Source organism: Halichoerus grypus, chromosome 6, assembly GCF_964656455.1.
Source record: "Halichoerus grypus chromosome 6, mHalGry1.hap1.1, whole genome shotgun sequence".
Taxonomy (NCBI): domain Eukaryota; kingdom Metazoa; phylum Chordata; class Mammalia; order Carnivora; family Phocidae; genus Halichoerus; species Halichoerus grypus.
This window is the reverse complement of record NC_135717.1, coordinates 68,920,223-68,936,809: the sequence shown is the minus strand read 5'-3', so window position 1 is coordinate 68,936,809 and position 16,587 is coordinate 68,920,223. Positions and strand designations below refer to the sequence as shown.

General features: G+C 40.9%; 1 protein-coding gene across 6 annotated transcripts in view; it reads right to left on the bottom strand.

Moving 5' to 3' along the window:
- The window catches only part of SVIL (supervillin), a 227,787-nt gene that overhangs the window by 69,307 nt on the left and 141,893 nt on the right, over window positions 1-16,587 (bottom strand). For all 6 annotated transcript variants that reach the window (XM_078075322.1, XM_078075317.1, XM_078075319.1 and 3 more), the window contains 3 exons: window positions 14,469-14,526; window positions 14,220-14,371; window positions 10,984-11,638 (listed from right to left, as the gene is read on the bottom strand). In XM_078075322.1, the coding sequence (XP_077931448.1) occupies window positions 10,984-11,638; window positions 14,220-14,371; window positions 14,469-14,526 (865 nt within the window). The remainder of the gene's footprint in view (window positions 1-10,983; window positions 11,639-14,219; window positions 14,372-14,468; window positions 14,527-16,587) is intronic.

Genomic DNA, 16,587 nt, shown 5'->3' with positions numbered 1-16,587 from the left:
AATTTGGCTCAGAGGGCACTCACTGCTGAGGAGGGGGTGGGAGCGGGGTGCAGGGGCCCAGACTTGGCAAGGTGCGTGAGACCTTGTCTCCTTCCCCCACCAAAACAATCTGTAGCAGAAGATAAGTGTAAGAACCAACCATCTGGAAACGAGAAAATTCATGGGAGGGAGAAACTGGGAGCAGGTGATACTGGGTGTTAAGTGGGAGGAATCAGAAATACTCTGAGGCCCAAGGGACTATTGTAGCTTGACTGGGTCTCTTGGCTGTCCCTCATCCTCTGGCACACATAGAAAATGATAACGTGACATGACACCTACTTCACAAAACCTAATTCCCACTTTCACAGGCACTTTTCAGGCTCAACATCACAATAGCTAAATATCCACTAAACATTCATTGATAAATATTCATGTATCCACTATGCCACAGGGGCAACGCCCACATCAGGGAAAATAATTTTAGCATGCACACCTGACTTCCTTGCACGCTGAGTATTCACTAGGAAATCTGAAATTTAAAATCAGCTCTGTATGAACTATCTTGTAAGTTTAAATCTCAACCGCTTAAGAGGGATTTCTTCCCTGACAATATTATAAACGGTTGACATTAACATTTCTCCAATGATTAAAAAAAAATAATTTCATCAAATTCTTATAGGACTTCTCTGGAATTGACAAGAACAAAATACTCAAGGACTTTGATTTTATATATTCAAAAATCTAAAACTGTAGTACAGAAGACAGATTATTGGTTTGCAGGACCTGGTGGTGGTGGCGAGGGTTGACCGCAAAGGCACACAAAGGAATTTTTGGGCTGATGGAACAGTTCTGTATCTTGACTGTAGTGATAGTTACACCACCTTATATACTTGTCAAAATTTACAGAATTTCATTAACAAGGGTGAATTGTACTGTATAAAATTATACTTTAATAAAAATATCTTAAAAATGTAAGACTTGTAAAAATTGTAATTCAGTGTCCCTTCATAATTTATTTAGACAACAGTTACAGTTAAGGGATTTACTTTGACATAGATGTTTAGCGCAGTTAATGGAATTTTTAAATTCAAATATCTCTTTTCATCTGTTAAAAGCAAAAACTATATATAAATAAATAAATAACAAATGAAAATGTGGGCCAAACACAGTTCCACAAAATCTATGTTGGATCTTCTTCTTTCTCTCCTTCAAAGTTTCTCCCCAAAGCCCAAAGAGGCTGAGAAACCTGAGCAGAGAGCAGAAAACAGCCCAGAGTGGTCACTCTGAAGTGTTGACATTGGTGGAGAATCCAAATTCTTCCTTTTGAATTAAATGCACGGCTCCCAAAATGGTGAATCAAGGTCTAAAACTGATCTGGCCAATTCATAGGCACTCCAAAACTATGGAATATAATGGAACGTTGTAGACCAAGTTTTCCATACACTCTGACTCTCAGACTGACAGGTGGCTAAGGGATGTCCAAACTCAGATTGAAAAGTCTATCATTTCGTAAGAGTACAAAATTTATTTCTGGGGCTGAGGGGCCATTGTTTTTGGAGAAATAGTAGAATATCAGGTGTGCTTTAAAAAATAATAACAAAAAAGAGATCATATCTGAATAATGGCACATAAGGCCTTAGGTTCATTTTCTTTCTTTAAATATTAAATCGATGTTGTTATTTAATGCAGTGTGCCTTAATGTTATGCTCAGCTACTTTTAATAATTAAAACTTAGTTTAAAAAAATGAACCAAGTGGGAAGGGTTGGCTTGGTACAGCAGAACGAGTGGCATGTGCGATACCATTAGGCTATGGCCACTAACTTAGGTCCTTGCAAAGAGAGTCAACGATCAATGGTGGACAGAGGCACAGTGGCGATGTAAACCTTTTCTATCTCAACCGGAGTAATGGTTACATGTTTCCCAAAACTCACCAACCTGCATCCTTAAAATATGTGCATTTTGATGTGAATTATATCTCAATTAACAAATATGCCACTGTTGGATTATAAAGTAAGGATTTCTTGGGGTGCCTGGGTGGCTCAGTTGGTTAAGCATTTGACTTTTGATTTCAGCTCAGGTCATGATCTCAGGGTCGTGAGATCAAGCCCTATGTTGGGCTCACACGCTGGATGTGGAGCCTGCTTAGATTCTCTCTCCTTCTCCCTGTGCCCCTCCCCAGAAAGAAAGAAAGAAAAAAAGAAAAGAAAGAAAGAAACACATAAATAGGACTTCTTGAGTAATGAAAATCTAGAAATACAGAGTCTTCTTGGAGCAGAAGCATGATAAACATGTGAAATAACCAATTTCTTCCAGGTTCCCTCTGAACCAATCTCAGTACCGAATGCCTAAATGCTACAGCCTCCGATGAGAAAGCACAATGACAGAAGGTATGTGCACACAGGTAGAACTATCTAGAAAAGCACTGGAGTTTGAGGAAGGTGCCATAGGGGGCCTCCCAAAGTGGCTCAAGCTTCTAGTTTCCAGCTGGATTTGGATTTTCACATCTCCCCCTTGGATTCTAACCACCCCTGCTAAAATGAAGTGATCCAGGGACTTGGCTCCCTTAGTCGTGAGACTAACCTAGAATCAGCCATTCAGAACTGGAGACTGAGTTCACAAGGCCCCAAAAGCAGCCTTTTTTTTTTTTCCCACATCATGATGCCCACTCATAGTTTAACAATATTTATGAGCACACTGACTCAAGATCATATCCAAGAACTCTAACCTCAGACAAAGTGGAAAGAGCCTTGTCATATGTAAGTGCTACTCAGAGTGTGTTCTGCTGATTGGTGTCCCTGGCCCATGATTGTATCAAAGACCTGGAACAGAGTGGAGATGAACAACGTCACTAAGCCTACTGTTGAGTTCAGCTGACATTTTGCTCATAGCATGATGTTCTTGATGAAGGAAAGGACCCATGATTTACATTCGGCTGCAACGCTCACAGGTTATGGGCTGATAAACCATTTGCAGGTTGACTCTTTCAAGTAGCACTGTTATAGTTTGGTGACATTTCCAAGAAAATACAGAAAACAACAGAACATTCATTCAAAAATGATTGACTGAGCCACTCGGTATGTGCTAGATGCTGGCAGTAGCAGGGAAGGAAACATGAAAATGACTAAGACAGGGCAAGTACCCTTCGTGTAAGGCCTGTACTAAAGTAACGCTATCATTGAGATCATCCTTCCCAATCTTACGGATTGGCATAACACCAAATTCATGTTGCCATGTTTGGGCCATCCTGACCAGAACTGCTAAATTTGGGTAGGTCAGCCTTGTGTGCAGGCAGTAAGGCATTTGAATGTCCCTCCAAGAGGTACAGGTAAGCTGCATTTGTGAGACACCTCAGAAATTCAAGATCTCTTTCTCCTCTTCCCTTTAAGCAGAATCATCATCAACGAGAAGCCAGGTTGGTAACCTTAGGCCTCCCTATGCCAAGCCAAACTTCAGCCTTCTAACTGTGCTGGGAAAATGACCATCTGATAATGAGAAGAACAGAAAGAACAGACTGGTTTGAGAGTCTAAGCACCAGAGAATGTGTAAGAGACTCCAAAAATGATTCTAGTTTCTCTTAAGACAGGGAGAAGTTTATAAAAACTTGGAAAGGTCAAGAAAGCAGGGCAGACAGGAAAGCAGACTCTCTGGATATGTTCTCATTTGTCAACAGCTCAATTAGAAGGAGATACCCAGATGTAATCTGAGCACTGCAGAACATGGGTGGACCAGTACTATTTGTGCTATTAACAGTTCACTTTCAGTACTATACCCCAAGATTGGACCAGCCATTTTGGCAGCCACATAAAGAATTTGCTGTCAACTGAAACTCTTAGGTCTCCTTCTCATGAACTGCTATTAAATCAGGTTTCCCCAATCCTGAACTTGTACACTGATTCTCCCCCCCTCTAAGTAGAAGACTTTATTAAATTTCATCTTGTTAGTTTCCAACCCTAGCACAGGTAACGTGCTCTCTTCCCTCTCATCTCCCTCCCTGCTCCATCCCTCCTTCCACTCTCTTCCTCACCATCACCAAACTTGTTTACAATCCCTCCTCCAGAAATCTGATCAGCCTATCATATCCAGATTATCTGATGAAATGCCAAACAGGACCAAGTTAATGACGAAGGCCTACTTGGAGGCACAGACTTCCTTATCTCATGCCTGGGTAACTGCAACCAACACGTCAGTGGCCTTCCTGACTGGAAGCAACTCTCCTTCAGATCAACGGTCCATACTCCTCCAAAGCAATCTTTCTAAAATGCAGAATCAATCATCCTTGCTTTAAAATGCTTCAGAAGCTTCCCATTATCCACAAGGCAAAGGCTAAATGCCTTTGTTATGTCATCTGAGGCGCTCTATGACTGCTCCCCACCTGGCCCTCAGACTCATCCCACCCCCGCCTCCTAGGTCTTCACTGGGCATTGGGTGCCTTTGTGCTGGGAGCAGCCTCCCTTCCATGGCTAGCAAACTCACCAACCACATCCTTAAGGACTTGGTTCAACTGTGACCATTTCTCCACGGAGGAAAAGTTAATACTCTATCTTGGCATTCCCCTGGCATCCAACCTTGATCTCTAGAACCTTATTTATCCTATCATGTTATAGTTATTTCCTACACTTTTTTTTTTTTTAAATATAGCCAGCTACGAGCACAGTGCCTCACACACAGGAGACCCAATATAATTTTCTTCAATGATTAGCTAAACTATCTCAGAGCTAAAATTAATCCATAAATCAATACCTATGAGGTATGCAGAGATACATGGATTCCCACTGTGTTTGACCTCTCCTAAATTACAAGTTTTCATTTTGCTTATAAGGGCCAAGTTTTCAAGGACCTTATATAAATCCACAGTTTAAACTGGTTCTCTAATACCTCTGGTCTTTCCTAAAAATCTCTGACCCTCAAAGGGCAAAACCAGCAAACTCTCTTCTCCAGTGTGTTGGATAATAGAATGGACATAAATAAGGGGGGAGCAGAGAACAATGGGAAGAACAGGCAGATGCAGGGAACTTGACTGAATGAATGAATGGGTGATGGACGATGGTCTCAACGTTGTCAAAGTAGCCATATGTCTTAATTCAATTCTTTAATCTTTAGTTTTTTCACATATAAAATCGATTTTTAAATAATCTCCAGGATTACTTTTGTTTCTAAGAATTCAAAATTCTTTAACATTGAGTATCTATTCTTGTGAGGGCCTGGGGTGAGCCAGCTCCCCATAGGGCAGAGGTCACTCCCCTGGGAGAGGGCTACAGGGTCACTGGGGACAAGAGAACAGTGAGAGGTTGACCTTTGGTATAACAGAACTTTCTTATGATGTGGCAACTGGCTAGCAGAGAATTATATCACCAGGAAACAAGAACTCAACCCTAAGTTGTCATAGAGGTTGGGAGTTGCTCTTGGTTTGTATCCTTAAGTCTGTAATGACAGGCTTTAACTCCCTATAACTCCTAAGAGTCAACATACTAAAAAGTACTTCCTGCTGCTACAGTGAAGTCTAATCCAGCCCAGCAGAATTAGCTTCACCCTGTGGGGGTCCAGCTCGAATTATAAAACAGTATTCAGCCGAAGACGAACGGTTATTAACTTAGGCGTCTCATTAAAATGAACAGTTTATATGCTCCAAGTTTCTTGTTTGGAAGAAGAGCTAATGACTGCTTTGTGGGTCCACGCAGGCGTGCGAACGTGCAAGGGCACACGCACACGGCACAGCTCTGCACTTACAACCTGGCAGACGTCTGAATTTTAGGACATGCTAGCTAGGGTTCTGGGTGATCTATTCATATTTAATTCAATGAACAGAAATTGATACTTGCCAGTGAGAACAGAAGAAAAAGAAAAAAACATGGGAATGAGTTAACCATATTTTAACAGTCAAAAGCTAGTAGAGCAGGGTGAAAAGATGTTTGGGGTAGAGGGGCTAAAAGGTGAAAAGAGTTCCATCCCATTTCGAGATCTGCGAGAGTACCCGGAGGTCTCTTCTTTGGAGACCTAGGTCTTAGAGACCTAGGTTTTCCAGGACACCTGCCCTGACCTGGATCCTGTGTTAGGAACACTCCTGCCCTGGGGGGTGGGGGGGGGACAGGGGACAGGGGCTGAGACAGGAATGCCTACAGCCAGAGGCCGCTTTCTCCCTCCCTATCACTCCCTTGTGGACATTTCTATCAGGCAGGTTAAAAGACGTTTGACAAGGAAAACAATGAGCTTGAGGCTCTGAAGACAGTTTTTAGGCTGAACCTCTCCCTGGGAGCTGAGCAAATACAATCAGTGACAAACTACAAGGGCATAGCCTAAGCCCCTTTGCTTCTCAGTTGGCTGACTCTGCTTGTCAGCAGGTCTCGGAAAATGGCACTGTGGAGGCTGCCCCGGGCTATCTTCCTGAGCCAATCCACAGGTCTCATGTCACTAGAGCCTGGTCCAAAGCACCACTGACCAATGGCAGCTCTCCAGGGGTCAAATTTCAGGGACGGCTCTACATACCATATTCATTTTCTAATGATACAATTTGCTAAGTGGGAGAAGGAGGGGCAGGGACAGAAGTGGAGTCATGAAAGAAACGGGGGTTTTCTAGAGTGGATCACCACTGGGAAACAAGGTATAATTTTCTTCTTTGCCCAATACACAGGTCACTGAGAACAGGGAGTCACAGGAAAACAGCAGGTGTGGGGCTCAGGTAGTAAGTTTCTGTTACTCACAGAAGTAACAAATATGGTGCACTTCTTTTATTAACTAAGAAATACAAACTCAGCATTCAGGATTTCTATTAGTAACAGGAGCTCAGATTTTTTAAAATTTGAGTAATCCGGGCGCCTGGGTGGCTCAGTCCTTAAACATCTGCCTTCGGCTCAGGTCATGATCCCAGGGTTCTGGGATCAAGCCCCACATCGGGCTCCCTGCTTCAAGGGGAGCCTGCTTCTCCCTCTCCCACTCCCCCTGCTTGTGTTCCCTCTCTCGCTGTCTCGCTGTCAAATAAACAAATAAATAAATAAAGATTTTAAACAAATTTTTGAATAATCCACAGGCCCCAGATCCCTTTGAATTTTATTCTAAAATTCACAATGGCTGAATTAACAAAGAATGGTTCCTATCAGCAAAACTCCCTCTCTAGAAAACACAATTCTGAAATTCAAAATTGAAGGGGCTTGGCAGGATTGGGGAATGGGGATCAGGAGGTGTCTTAGGCTCTATTCTGTGAATATACATATTCTCCATTTGTTTCAGAATGACGTGTTTACCCGAACTCCCTGGCAGCTATAGGATTTCTGAGCTAAAGACCCTGTGACATATGTATTTCCTTAATCATATAAATGTTCAAATGAACATTAAATAATTCTAATAAATTTAAACTTACTGCTCAGCCCTCAAGACTGTTATGAGCTTAGAATGCTCTTAACTGTATAATGACTATTCCGTTTGTACGTGTTAGTGTATATGAATACATACAAAAACTGTGCATTTGATGTCTGGTTCATAGTTGAATTTTTAGGATACCATAGGAAGTCTTTTTTTTTTTTTTTTTAAGATTTATTTACTTATTTGACAGAGAGATAGAGCCAGAGAGCACAAGCGGAGAGAATGGCAGAGGGAGAGGGAGAAGGAGGCTCTGCACTGAGCAGGGAGCCCGATGTGGGGCTCGATCCCAGGCCCCTGGGATCATGACCTGAGCTGAAGGCAGATGCTTAACCATCTGAGCCACCCAGGCGCCCCAAGGAAGTCTTTGATGGTGTATTCGTGAGTGACACATTCATATTTAATTAATGAAAAAAAAAAAAAACAGCCTCTTGCTAGTGAGCACAAAATAAAATGATGAAATGGGAATGAGTTAATTCAGAGATTAATAGTCCCAATACTTGGCAGAGCTAGGTGATGAGAGAGTATAGTACAGCAGTGAGAAAAATATTCTGTTTCAATGCTAGGATACATCCACAAATACATGTAGTATAAAATAATTTCATTATCTGTAGACAGTTTTTTTGGTTACTCCTTAATCTCCCTAAACTTTTCTGTTACTTATTTCCATATTGGATGACATTGCATTTTCATTTATGGTTATTCAGACACTGAGATTTCTTTGGTTATTGTTATAATTCACAAAGTATGTTTTGTCTTTCTTCCTCCCAAATGGAAATCAGACAACAATGGCTTTCTGACACCCAAATTTCCTGGCTCTAGAGAAAGGATATCTATGCAGAATATTAATTCATTTAAATCCATCTTTGCAAGATGAATTGCTATAGTCATTACAAAATAAATCCTTTTTTTTTTTTTTTTTTTTTTTTACAATACAGTGCTATATTAGTTTCAGGTATACAATATAGTGATTCAACAATTCCATACATTACTCAGTGCTCATCATGATAAGTGTACTCTTTAATTCCCATCACCTGTTTCACCCATTCCCCCATGCATCCCCCCACCCAAACATCAGTTTGTTCTCTATAGTTTCTATAGTTAAGAGTCTGTTTCTTGGTTTGCCCCTCCCCTCTTTTTTCTTTGCTCTTTTGTTTTGTTTCTTAAGTTCCACATATGTGTGAGATCAATGCTATTTGTCTTTCTCTGACTTATTTCACTTAGCATTATACTCTCTAGCTCCATCCATGTTGTTACAAATGGTAAGATTTCATTCTTTTTTTATGGCTGAATAGCATTCCATTTTATATATACATATATATATATATATATATATATATATATATATATATATATAGACACACACACAAACACACACACACACACACACCACATTTTCTCTATCCATTCTTCTATCAGTGGACACTTCGGCCGTTTCCATAATCTGGCTATTGTAAATAATGCTGCTCTAAATGTAGGGGTGTATGAATCCCTTTGAGTTAGTGTTTTTGTATTTTTGGGGTAAATACCTAGTGCAATTATTGGACTGTAGGGTATTTTTAACTTTTTGAAGAACCTCCATGCTGTTTCTTCTATCTTTATTTATCTTTTAATGTCATACTTGTTACACATTATGTTCCATCCTTTTTAATGTAAATATATCTCAGTATTTTCTGAATATATATATGAAATGATTTGTGTTTCTCTGCCTCTAAATCATAGAATTGCATGCCTTGAATGGCTTTAAAAAAAAGCACGTGCCTTTTTTAAATTAAAAAAAATACATAAATAAAGCATGTGCCTCCTCAAGAATTCCTTTACAATTTCTTAGTTCTTTTAATCCTCTCTTTGTGAAAGTCAAGTGCTAAGAGGCTGAGGTTAGGCTTATGGAAACTTCGAAGTAATATGCTTCTTCAAATAATTGAGAAAGAAATACCTTTTAAAATTTTACGTTATAGACATTTTTTAATATTAAGATTTTAATTCACACAAAACTATTAAGTATCCTATCTTTTTACCTGGAGCATTCAACCAAGTTTTAGTTATTATTAAACTGATTCAGGATCTCACTGAGGATCTATTATATGTGATCTAGATGACTAACCTGGATGCCATGTTAACAACTCAAGTTTTCATAATATGGTAATCAGAAATTAGACTCTGAATTTTCTTTAAACACATGTAATTGTAAATATCTAATTTCCTTTCTAAATTGGACTGTCAGCTTTCTTTACCCTGTTTACAAAGCACATGAAGAGTTTGCTTTGATAGAGACTAAGGCAAGAACACTTTTTCTACTATGAAATACAGGTTTCCCAAACAACAGACTTTCATTTCAAAATAAGAGACAACAGATCACAGTCCCAAAATTTCAAAGAGTCCAAAGGCTAAAACAAAGGCCTTCAGGACCCCATATCAGGTTTTATAGTACTTAATTCTCTAAGATGCTAACATCTCTAAATATTTTAGTGTGAATGATCAACTAAGTAGGGACAGGTCTTTGACTCAATAAACTTCAATAAGTAAAATGATCTGTTTTAGTTATATTATTGCCACCTAAAGAGGACCACATTTACCGCTCTGTCCTAGTGTGAAATAAATAGGAGTATTTCCCAATACTTTTTCTTTCCTTTTTTTTTTTTTTTTTTCCCCAGGATAAATTTGCTTGATCCTCACCTCTCCTCAATTCACCTGGGAAGCTAATGCCTATTTGGACTGAAAATACTTAAGAGTCTACCTAGACAATTGCCCCAAACTTAGGAGTCTACCTAGACAATTGCCCCAAACTTTAAAGTAGGATGTTTAAGTAAAGTGCATTTTGAATATGGTCATCACACTTACTGAATTTAAATATTTAAATCTTACTTAAATTTAAATATTTAAATTTAATTTAAAATTAAAAATTTAGTTCAAATTTAGAAATTTAAAAAAATTATTTTAAATTAAGAAATTTAAAATTTTATTTAAAATTTAAAATTTAAATTTAACTTAAATTTAGAAATTTAAATTTAACTTAAATTTAGAAATTTAAGTTTAGGAACAAATATTCTCTTCTGGCATTTGAGTTTCTGATTTTATACCTTTTCTGATTTTCCCAAATGAGAGCTATTGTCTTTGTGTATGACAATTCTTTTTAATGAGGTGCTCTTCTACACAGCTGTTTTCTCAGCATGTTGATATACTTGCATAGCTATATGTTAAGGTTATATTCAGGGTATATTGCAGTCATACTTCATATCCTAAACTGAGATCCTTCCACTGTGTTAGTGGTGGTCCTTCTGCTTTGTGATTTTAAATGACAGCAACAAAACCAATCACTAAGAAGTCGGGTATAATTATAGAGAAACACATAAAGAAAAAGACAATTATTAAAGGCATATAAGAAACATGTAAAAAGAAGGGTCCTGAAGTGAGGCTCCCATGGAAGTGTCCCCATGACACCTGTTTAGCTTATCATTTTTTAAAAAGAAGAAGCTGAAGCTTCCTGCTTAGGCAGAACCTGTTTTGATATTGCAGAAATTTTAAAAACCCTATCTCACCTCTTTCTGCCACCTGCGGAACCCTCCACAGAATGCTAAGGATACCCAGACCCTGACCTGGGGAGGCAAAGCAAAGATGGTAACGCAGCCCAGCGTGGGCTGAACGCTTACCTGGCTCGGGCCTCAGAAGGAAGCGGCAGGTCGCCAGCTGAGTGGCTCGGGGAGGCAGGTGGCCGAGGCGAAGAGAGGGACATGCTGTGCATTTGCTTTGGGGACCTTGGCACTTCACTGAAGGTGCAGTCTCGCCCGGGGAACGGGAAGGATGAGGAACTCTCCACCGTGGGGGCCAGGTCACGGACCTGCCCGGTGGCGCTGGGCTCCTGACCCCGTCTTTGGTTTTCCACGTTGAGCAGCACCTCGGTGTCGGAAAGACCGTCGCCCCCGGGGAGGGCATAGTCCTTGGCTTCGACCACGCAGGGCCTGGAGTACAGAGAGCTCGAATCTTTGCCTGGCTCGGCCTGTCGGTCACCTTTCCCTCCCCTCTTGTCAGCAGCATCAGCATCCTTCCTGGACTTGGTGTATCGGGAGGGCGATTCCGGGTCCGCTTCGGAATCCAGCGCTATCCCGTATTTCTCGGCCAGCTGCCGTCTCCTTTCCGCTTTGTACCGTGCGATTCTCTCAGCTTTGGACTCCAGAGCCTGGGTGTCCATGAGACCTGAACCGCAGGAGGAGTCAGCATGGACGCCCGAGGTTTCGGTGCAGAGTTTGGAGCGGGTCTGCTTTTCCACCGAGGAATCTGAAGTGTCTTCCTCTTCATTGGACCGGCCTGCAAGGGGACCACACAACAGAGTTCAAGGACAGATGCACATTTACCGCGCTCTGTTCTGTGCACAGCACGCACCTGAGCGCCCGTGCTGCGGAGGACCCCTTCTCACACAGCGGTACCTAGCCACAGCAACCACCTGGGCTGCAAGAAGTGCGAGACCCGCAGTGAAATCCGCTAGCCCTCGAGGCTCCGCAAGCCACCTACCGCGCCGCCCCCACGGAAGCTCCGCTCCTCACTCCCAGCTGGCCGCCTCTTATTTATTTACCTTTCTGTTTTTGAGCTTAATATTTCATGTGCGAGGCCAGAGAATGAGTTCAGAGTCCTCTAGAAAAGATAACAGCTATCTAAGCCACTGTAACTCGACAAGTGACAGACTGTGGTTTCACAGGATCTGATAATAACCAGAACGGCAGGGGGCGCCTGGGTGGCTCAGTCGTTAAGCGTCTGCCTTCGGCTCAGGTCATGATCCCAGGGTCCTGGGATCGAGCCCCGCATCGGGCTCCCTGCTACGCGGGAAGCCTGCTTCTCCCTCTCCCACTCCCCCTGCTTGTGTTCCCTCTCTCTCTGTCAAATAAATAAATAAAATCTTAAAAAAAAAAAAAAAAAATAACCAGAACGGCAATGGGCCATATCTGTAAGTACCAGGTTCTTCATGTGTGTTGCTTTTTTTCTTCTTTCTTTTACAGAAGTGGATTTTTCCAATTGTAGCACACATGCTTGATACAGAAAATGTCTAACATGAGAACATAGGAAGGTAAAACTCCACCAGTAATCACTAATATATAATAATCAATAATAAATTGATAATTTGCCAAACGTAATAGGCATTCCATAACTAATTTAACCATTCTCATATTCCTGGGCATTTACATTGTTTCTAACATTTTTTTTCATTGTTTCTAACTTTTAATCAGTCTGATTTTCTGACTACTATCACAACAGATAAAGGTATAATCGCTTTAACAAAAAGTAACAAAGATTTGCTAGATTGTCAAGTTGATTTCTATAAAGTTTGCATCAATTTACACTTGAATCTGCAATATATGTTCACTTGCAAACATTAAGTGTTCATTTTAAAAATTTCCTTTGATTACTAGAAAAAGAATATGTACGTTTTTCACTTATTTATTAGCCATTTGTATTATTTTTTCTTCTCTGGAATATCTGATAAAGCTTATTTAAGCTCTATATCCTATTGATTCATAGTGTCATTTTTATTGGTTTGCATGCATTTTTATGAGACCATGAACCTTAATCTTATTCATGAATATTTCAAACTTGTATAACATTCTGTGACATCTATGTGTAAGATTTTCTTTGGAGTACAGATGTGAATTGTTATGTAGTCAAGTCAATTGACTTGGTCATTTGTGATTTCTCCAGCTGTTTCTGCATCTTGAAAGTCCTTTTCCATTCAATTTGAATGAAATAGTCACCTATGTTTTCATGTTTTTATTTTCTTAAAATTAATCATGTGATTAATTGGGACTTATTTTTGTGTTTCGTATAGGTCCCCTCTCCCACTGCACAATAACCTGTTTTCCCAGTACCATTTTATTAAATAAGTCTTCCCTTTCTCACGAATATGTGATGCTTAAATTATCATATAATATATAGATACACATTTTACATACATGAGGGTTCATTTCTGGCTATAAATTTTGGTACTCTGTCTATTCTTGATTCTTCATGTAATTTTAAAAACTCTTAATTCTCTAGTTTTCTGGCCATAGAAGATCAGGAACTCTAGATAAGTGACATGATCACATCACAAAGTGAGATCGACAGCCAATCCCTGAGGAAGAAACTAGAAAACACTGGCCATAAAAAGCAGCAGCACGGAGCTGCAGAGCCAGGGACGGGATAGGAAGAACATCCCCATATGGGTCATCCTCTTCCAAGGTCAAGTTGAATATTTGATATTCCTAACGTTGACAGTTATCAAAAACAAAAAAAGTTATGTTTGAAATACGGTTTAATATGAAATAAATATGCAAAAAAAAAAAAGAAATAAATATGCAATACATTTTAAATGACATGTAAATAATTTACATTCAAATAATTTAAATAGAATGTTTGTTGCATTAACACATAGACTGAGCCCTAACCACTCAAGGTCCAGGTTCACTTTTAATGCTCCCTGCTGCGAGCAGCCGGGCCCTGTACCGGGCACCTGGTTATTCTGTTTAAGGGAGTCTCGTTCAGTCCTCTAGTGAACTCTTACTGAGGATCTCAGACAGCAGGTCCTGTGCCAGTGCCCAGAAGGTGCCAAGAGGGAGACATAGTTCCTGCCCTTTAGGGGTCCCAGGCTGGGGAGTGGGGGAATGAAATGACGTCATCAGTTTCCCATCAGTGTGCCAAGAGGAATTATTTCTTACTGCTCTGATACCAGAGGACCACACCTAGGAGGCGGGGCATCCGCGTCATCGCAGCTTTTCACAAATAACGTGTATTCAATAAGTACATCTACACAATTCCCGTTTGTGGAATATCTCATTTCCCAATGCCACTGGATAAAAAACGCTGCATGGACCATGTCGGGCAGCCTGTGTGATGGCAGCGACCAGGCGAGCATGCTCACCAGTGTGGGGGCTGGCCGGGTCTGTGGCTCGCATGTATCTGGGCGTGTCTTCCTCCAGCAGGCGATGCGTCACTAACCCCGTGCAGCTTGGCAAGAGGATGGGCTGCGTGTCCGTTTCGATTCCTTCGAGGCGCCTGGCAATTCTTTCTTTTCTGTGCAGGACACCAAAAACTATCAATTCTCAGGAAAAAGTGAATACTGCTTCACCAAGCGCTTCTACTTTCTAATTAGGTACAATCCATTTCTTACCTTTTCATTTCTAAAAATTCTTTCCTCTTTGGTTCAAAGATTTTTCTTAATTCTGCAACTAAAATAAAACAGAGAAGAATAAAAAGATACTCCAGATTTCAGTAGTCATGCATTCATTCTACTCATTCATGAAATGTATATTTATTGAACTTATGTTTCTGTTCTTGGCTCCCGTGCAGCAGAGATACACAAAACTGGCGCAGTTCCTGTTTTCCTGGAGACTGTCTTCTAGTGTGAGAGGGCAGATGCCACATGGGAAGCATGTACACACACACACACACACACACACACACACACACGTCACAGGCTGCACTAAGAAGTAAGGGATGGATTAACAGGAATGAGTTCTGTTTCATTCAGGGGAGTCAGAGGAGGCCTGAACATTAAGATCTCTCCAGCTAGCAGATATCTCACTAGCTGTTTTTGATTGTTACTAGGTTCAATAAAGTATTCCAAGCTTTTCATTATGGAAAACTTCTAACGTCTGCAAAAGTAGAGATCAGCACTAGAACCTCCGCACACTCATCAGCAAGCTACAACCACCATGTCTCCCCACACTCCTATTTCACACTATCATTGAGCCTGTAAAAATCTGTAACCAGCTGATTGTTTCCAGCCATCCCTAACGGAGCATAGAGCCATTTACTGCAGTTTAGGTTAACACAGTTCCTAAGCCTCCCCTTACTGGCTTTCGCTGGAAGGAAATGTTAACATTTGTTTCCTTGCTATAATTTGGGTGGATGATGGATAAAGTAACAACCCGAATTCTCCTGGCAACACTGGATGAGCAGACAAATGTTCTGCTGAGGTTGGGAGGGTCTCATGAGATACTGACTATAAGGATATCACTGAGGGGCCAAATAATTGTTTCTTTGGAGAAATGGCCAAATTTGGTGGAAAATAAAGGTCTCTCTTCTCACCTCTTGCTCAGTCACATGAATTTATAAAGGCTCATCTGAGTGGCTCCTGTTGAGGACCCAGGAATACCAGGGAGAGGTGTCGCCAACAGCCCTGGGGGCCCATGGAACTTTGAAAGGCTGAGTCAAAGAAGAAACTCAACGGAGGCATACTAGAATGCTGGAATATTTTTAATTTTCTTTTTTTTTTTTTCCTTAAGATTCATTCATTTATTTATTTGACAGAGAGAGAGAGAGAGAAAGAGGGCCCAAGCAGGGGGAGCGGCAGGCAAGGGAGAGGGAGAAGCTCAGATTTCTTTTTTTTAAGTATTTGTTTTTTTAAGATTTTATTTATTCATTTGAGAGAGAGACAGCAGAGGGTGAGGGAGAAGCACCCCCCCACCGAGCAGGGAGCCGGATGCAGAACTCGATCCCAGGGCCCTGGGAACATGACCTGAGCTGAAGGCAGACACTTAACGACTGAGCCACCCAGGTGCCCCTTTTTTAATTTTCTTTTTTGTTTTAAAGTAAACTCTACATCTTGGGGCGCCTGGGTGGCTCAGTTGGTTAAGGGTCCAGCTCTTGATTTTGGCTTAGGTCATGATCTCAGGGTTGTGAGATCCAGCCCTACATCGGGCTCCACACTGAGCATGGAGCCTGCTTAAAATTCTCTCTCTCCTTCTCCCTCTGCTTCTGCCCCTTCTCTCCCCCTCTCTCTAAAATAATAATAACAATAAAACAAAGTAAACTCTGTGTCCAACGTGGGGCTCAAACTCATGACCTTGAGGTTGAGAGTCACATGCTCTACGGACTGAGCCAGCCAGGCACCCCTGAACTCTGGAATTTAACTTTCAATTGCTTTCATTTCTATTTTTTACTTTTCTTAAGTTGTCATTTTTGTAATGATTCAGAGCTACACACACACACACACACACACACACACACACACACACACACCCCTTTTTTATATTGCCCTTTGTCTTCGGAGATACAAGCCTTGTTTTTATTTATTTTTAAATGATAGCTGCCTTACAATTTCAGTTAGATTGACTTCTGTTAAGATGGTTATACACAACTAATGAATCACTGAACACTACACCAAAAACTAATGATGTACTATAGGTTGGCTAATTGAATTAAAGAAAAAAAAATAGTTGGCTTCAAAAAAAGCCTCTCCCTCAACTGGCTTTGCCAGGAACCAGAGCAGCTGCAGGCAGAAGTGC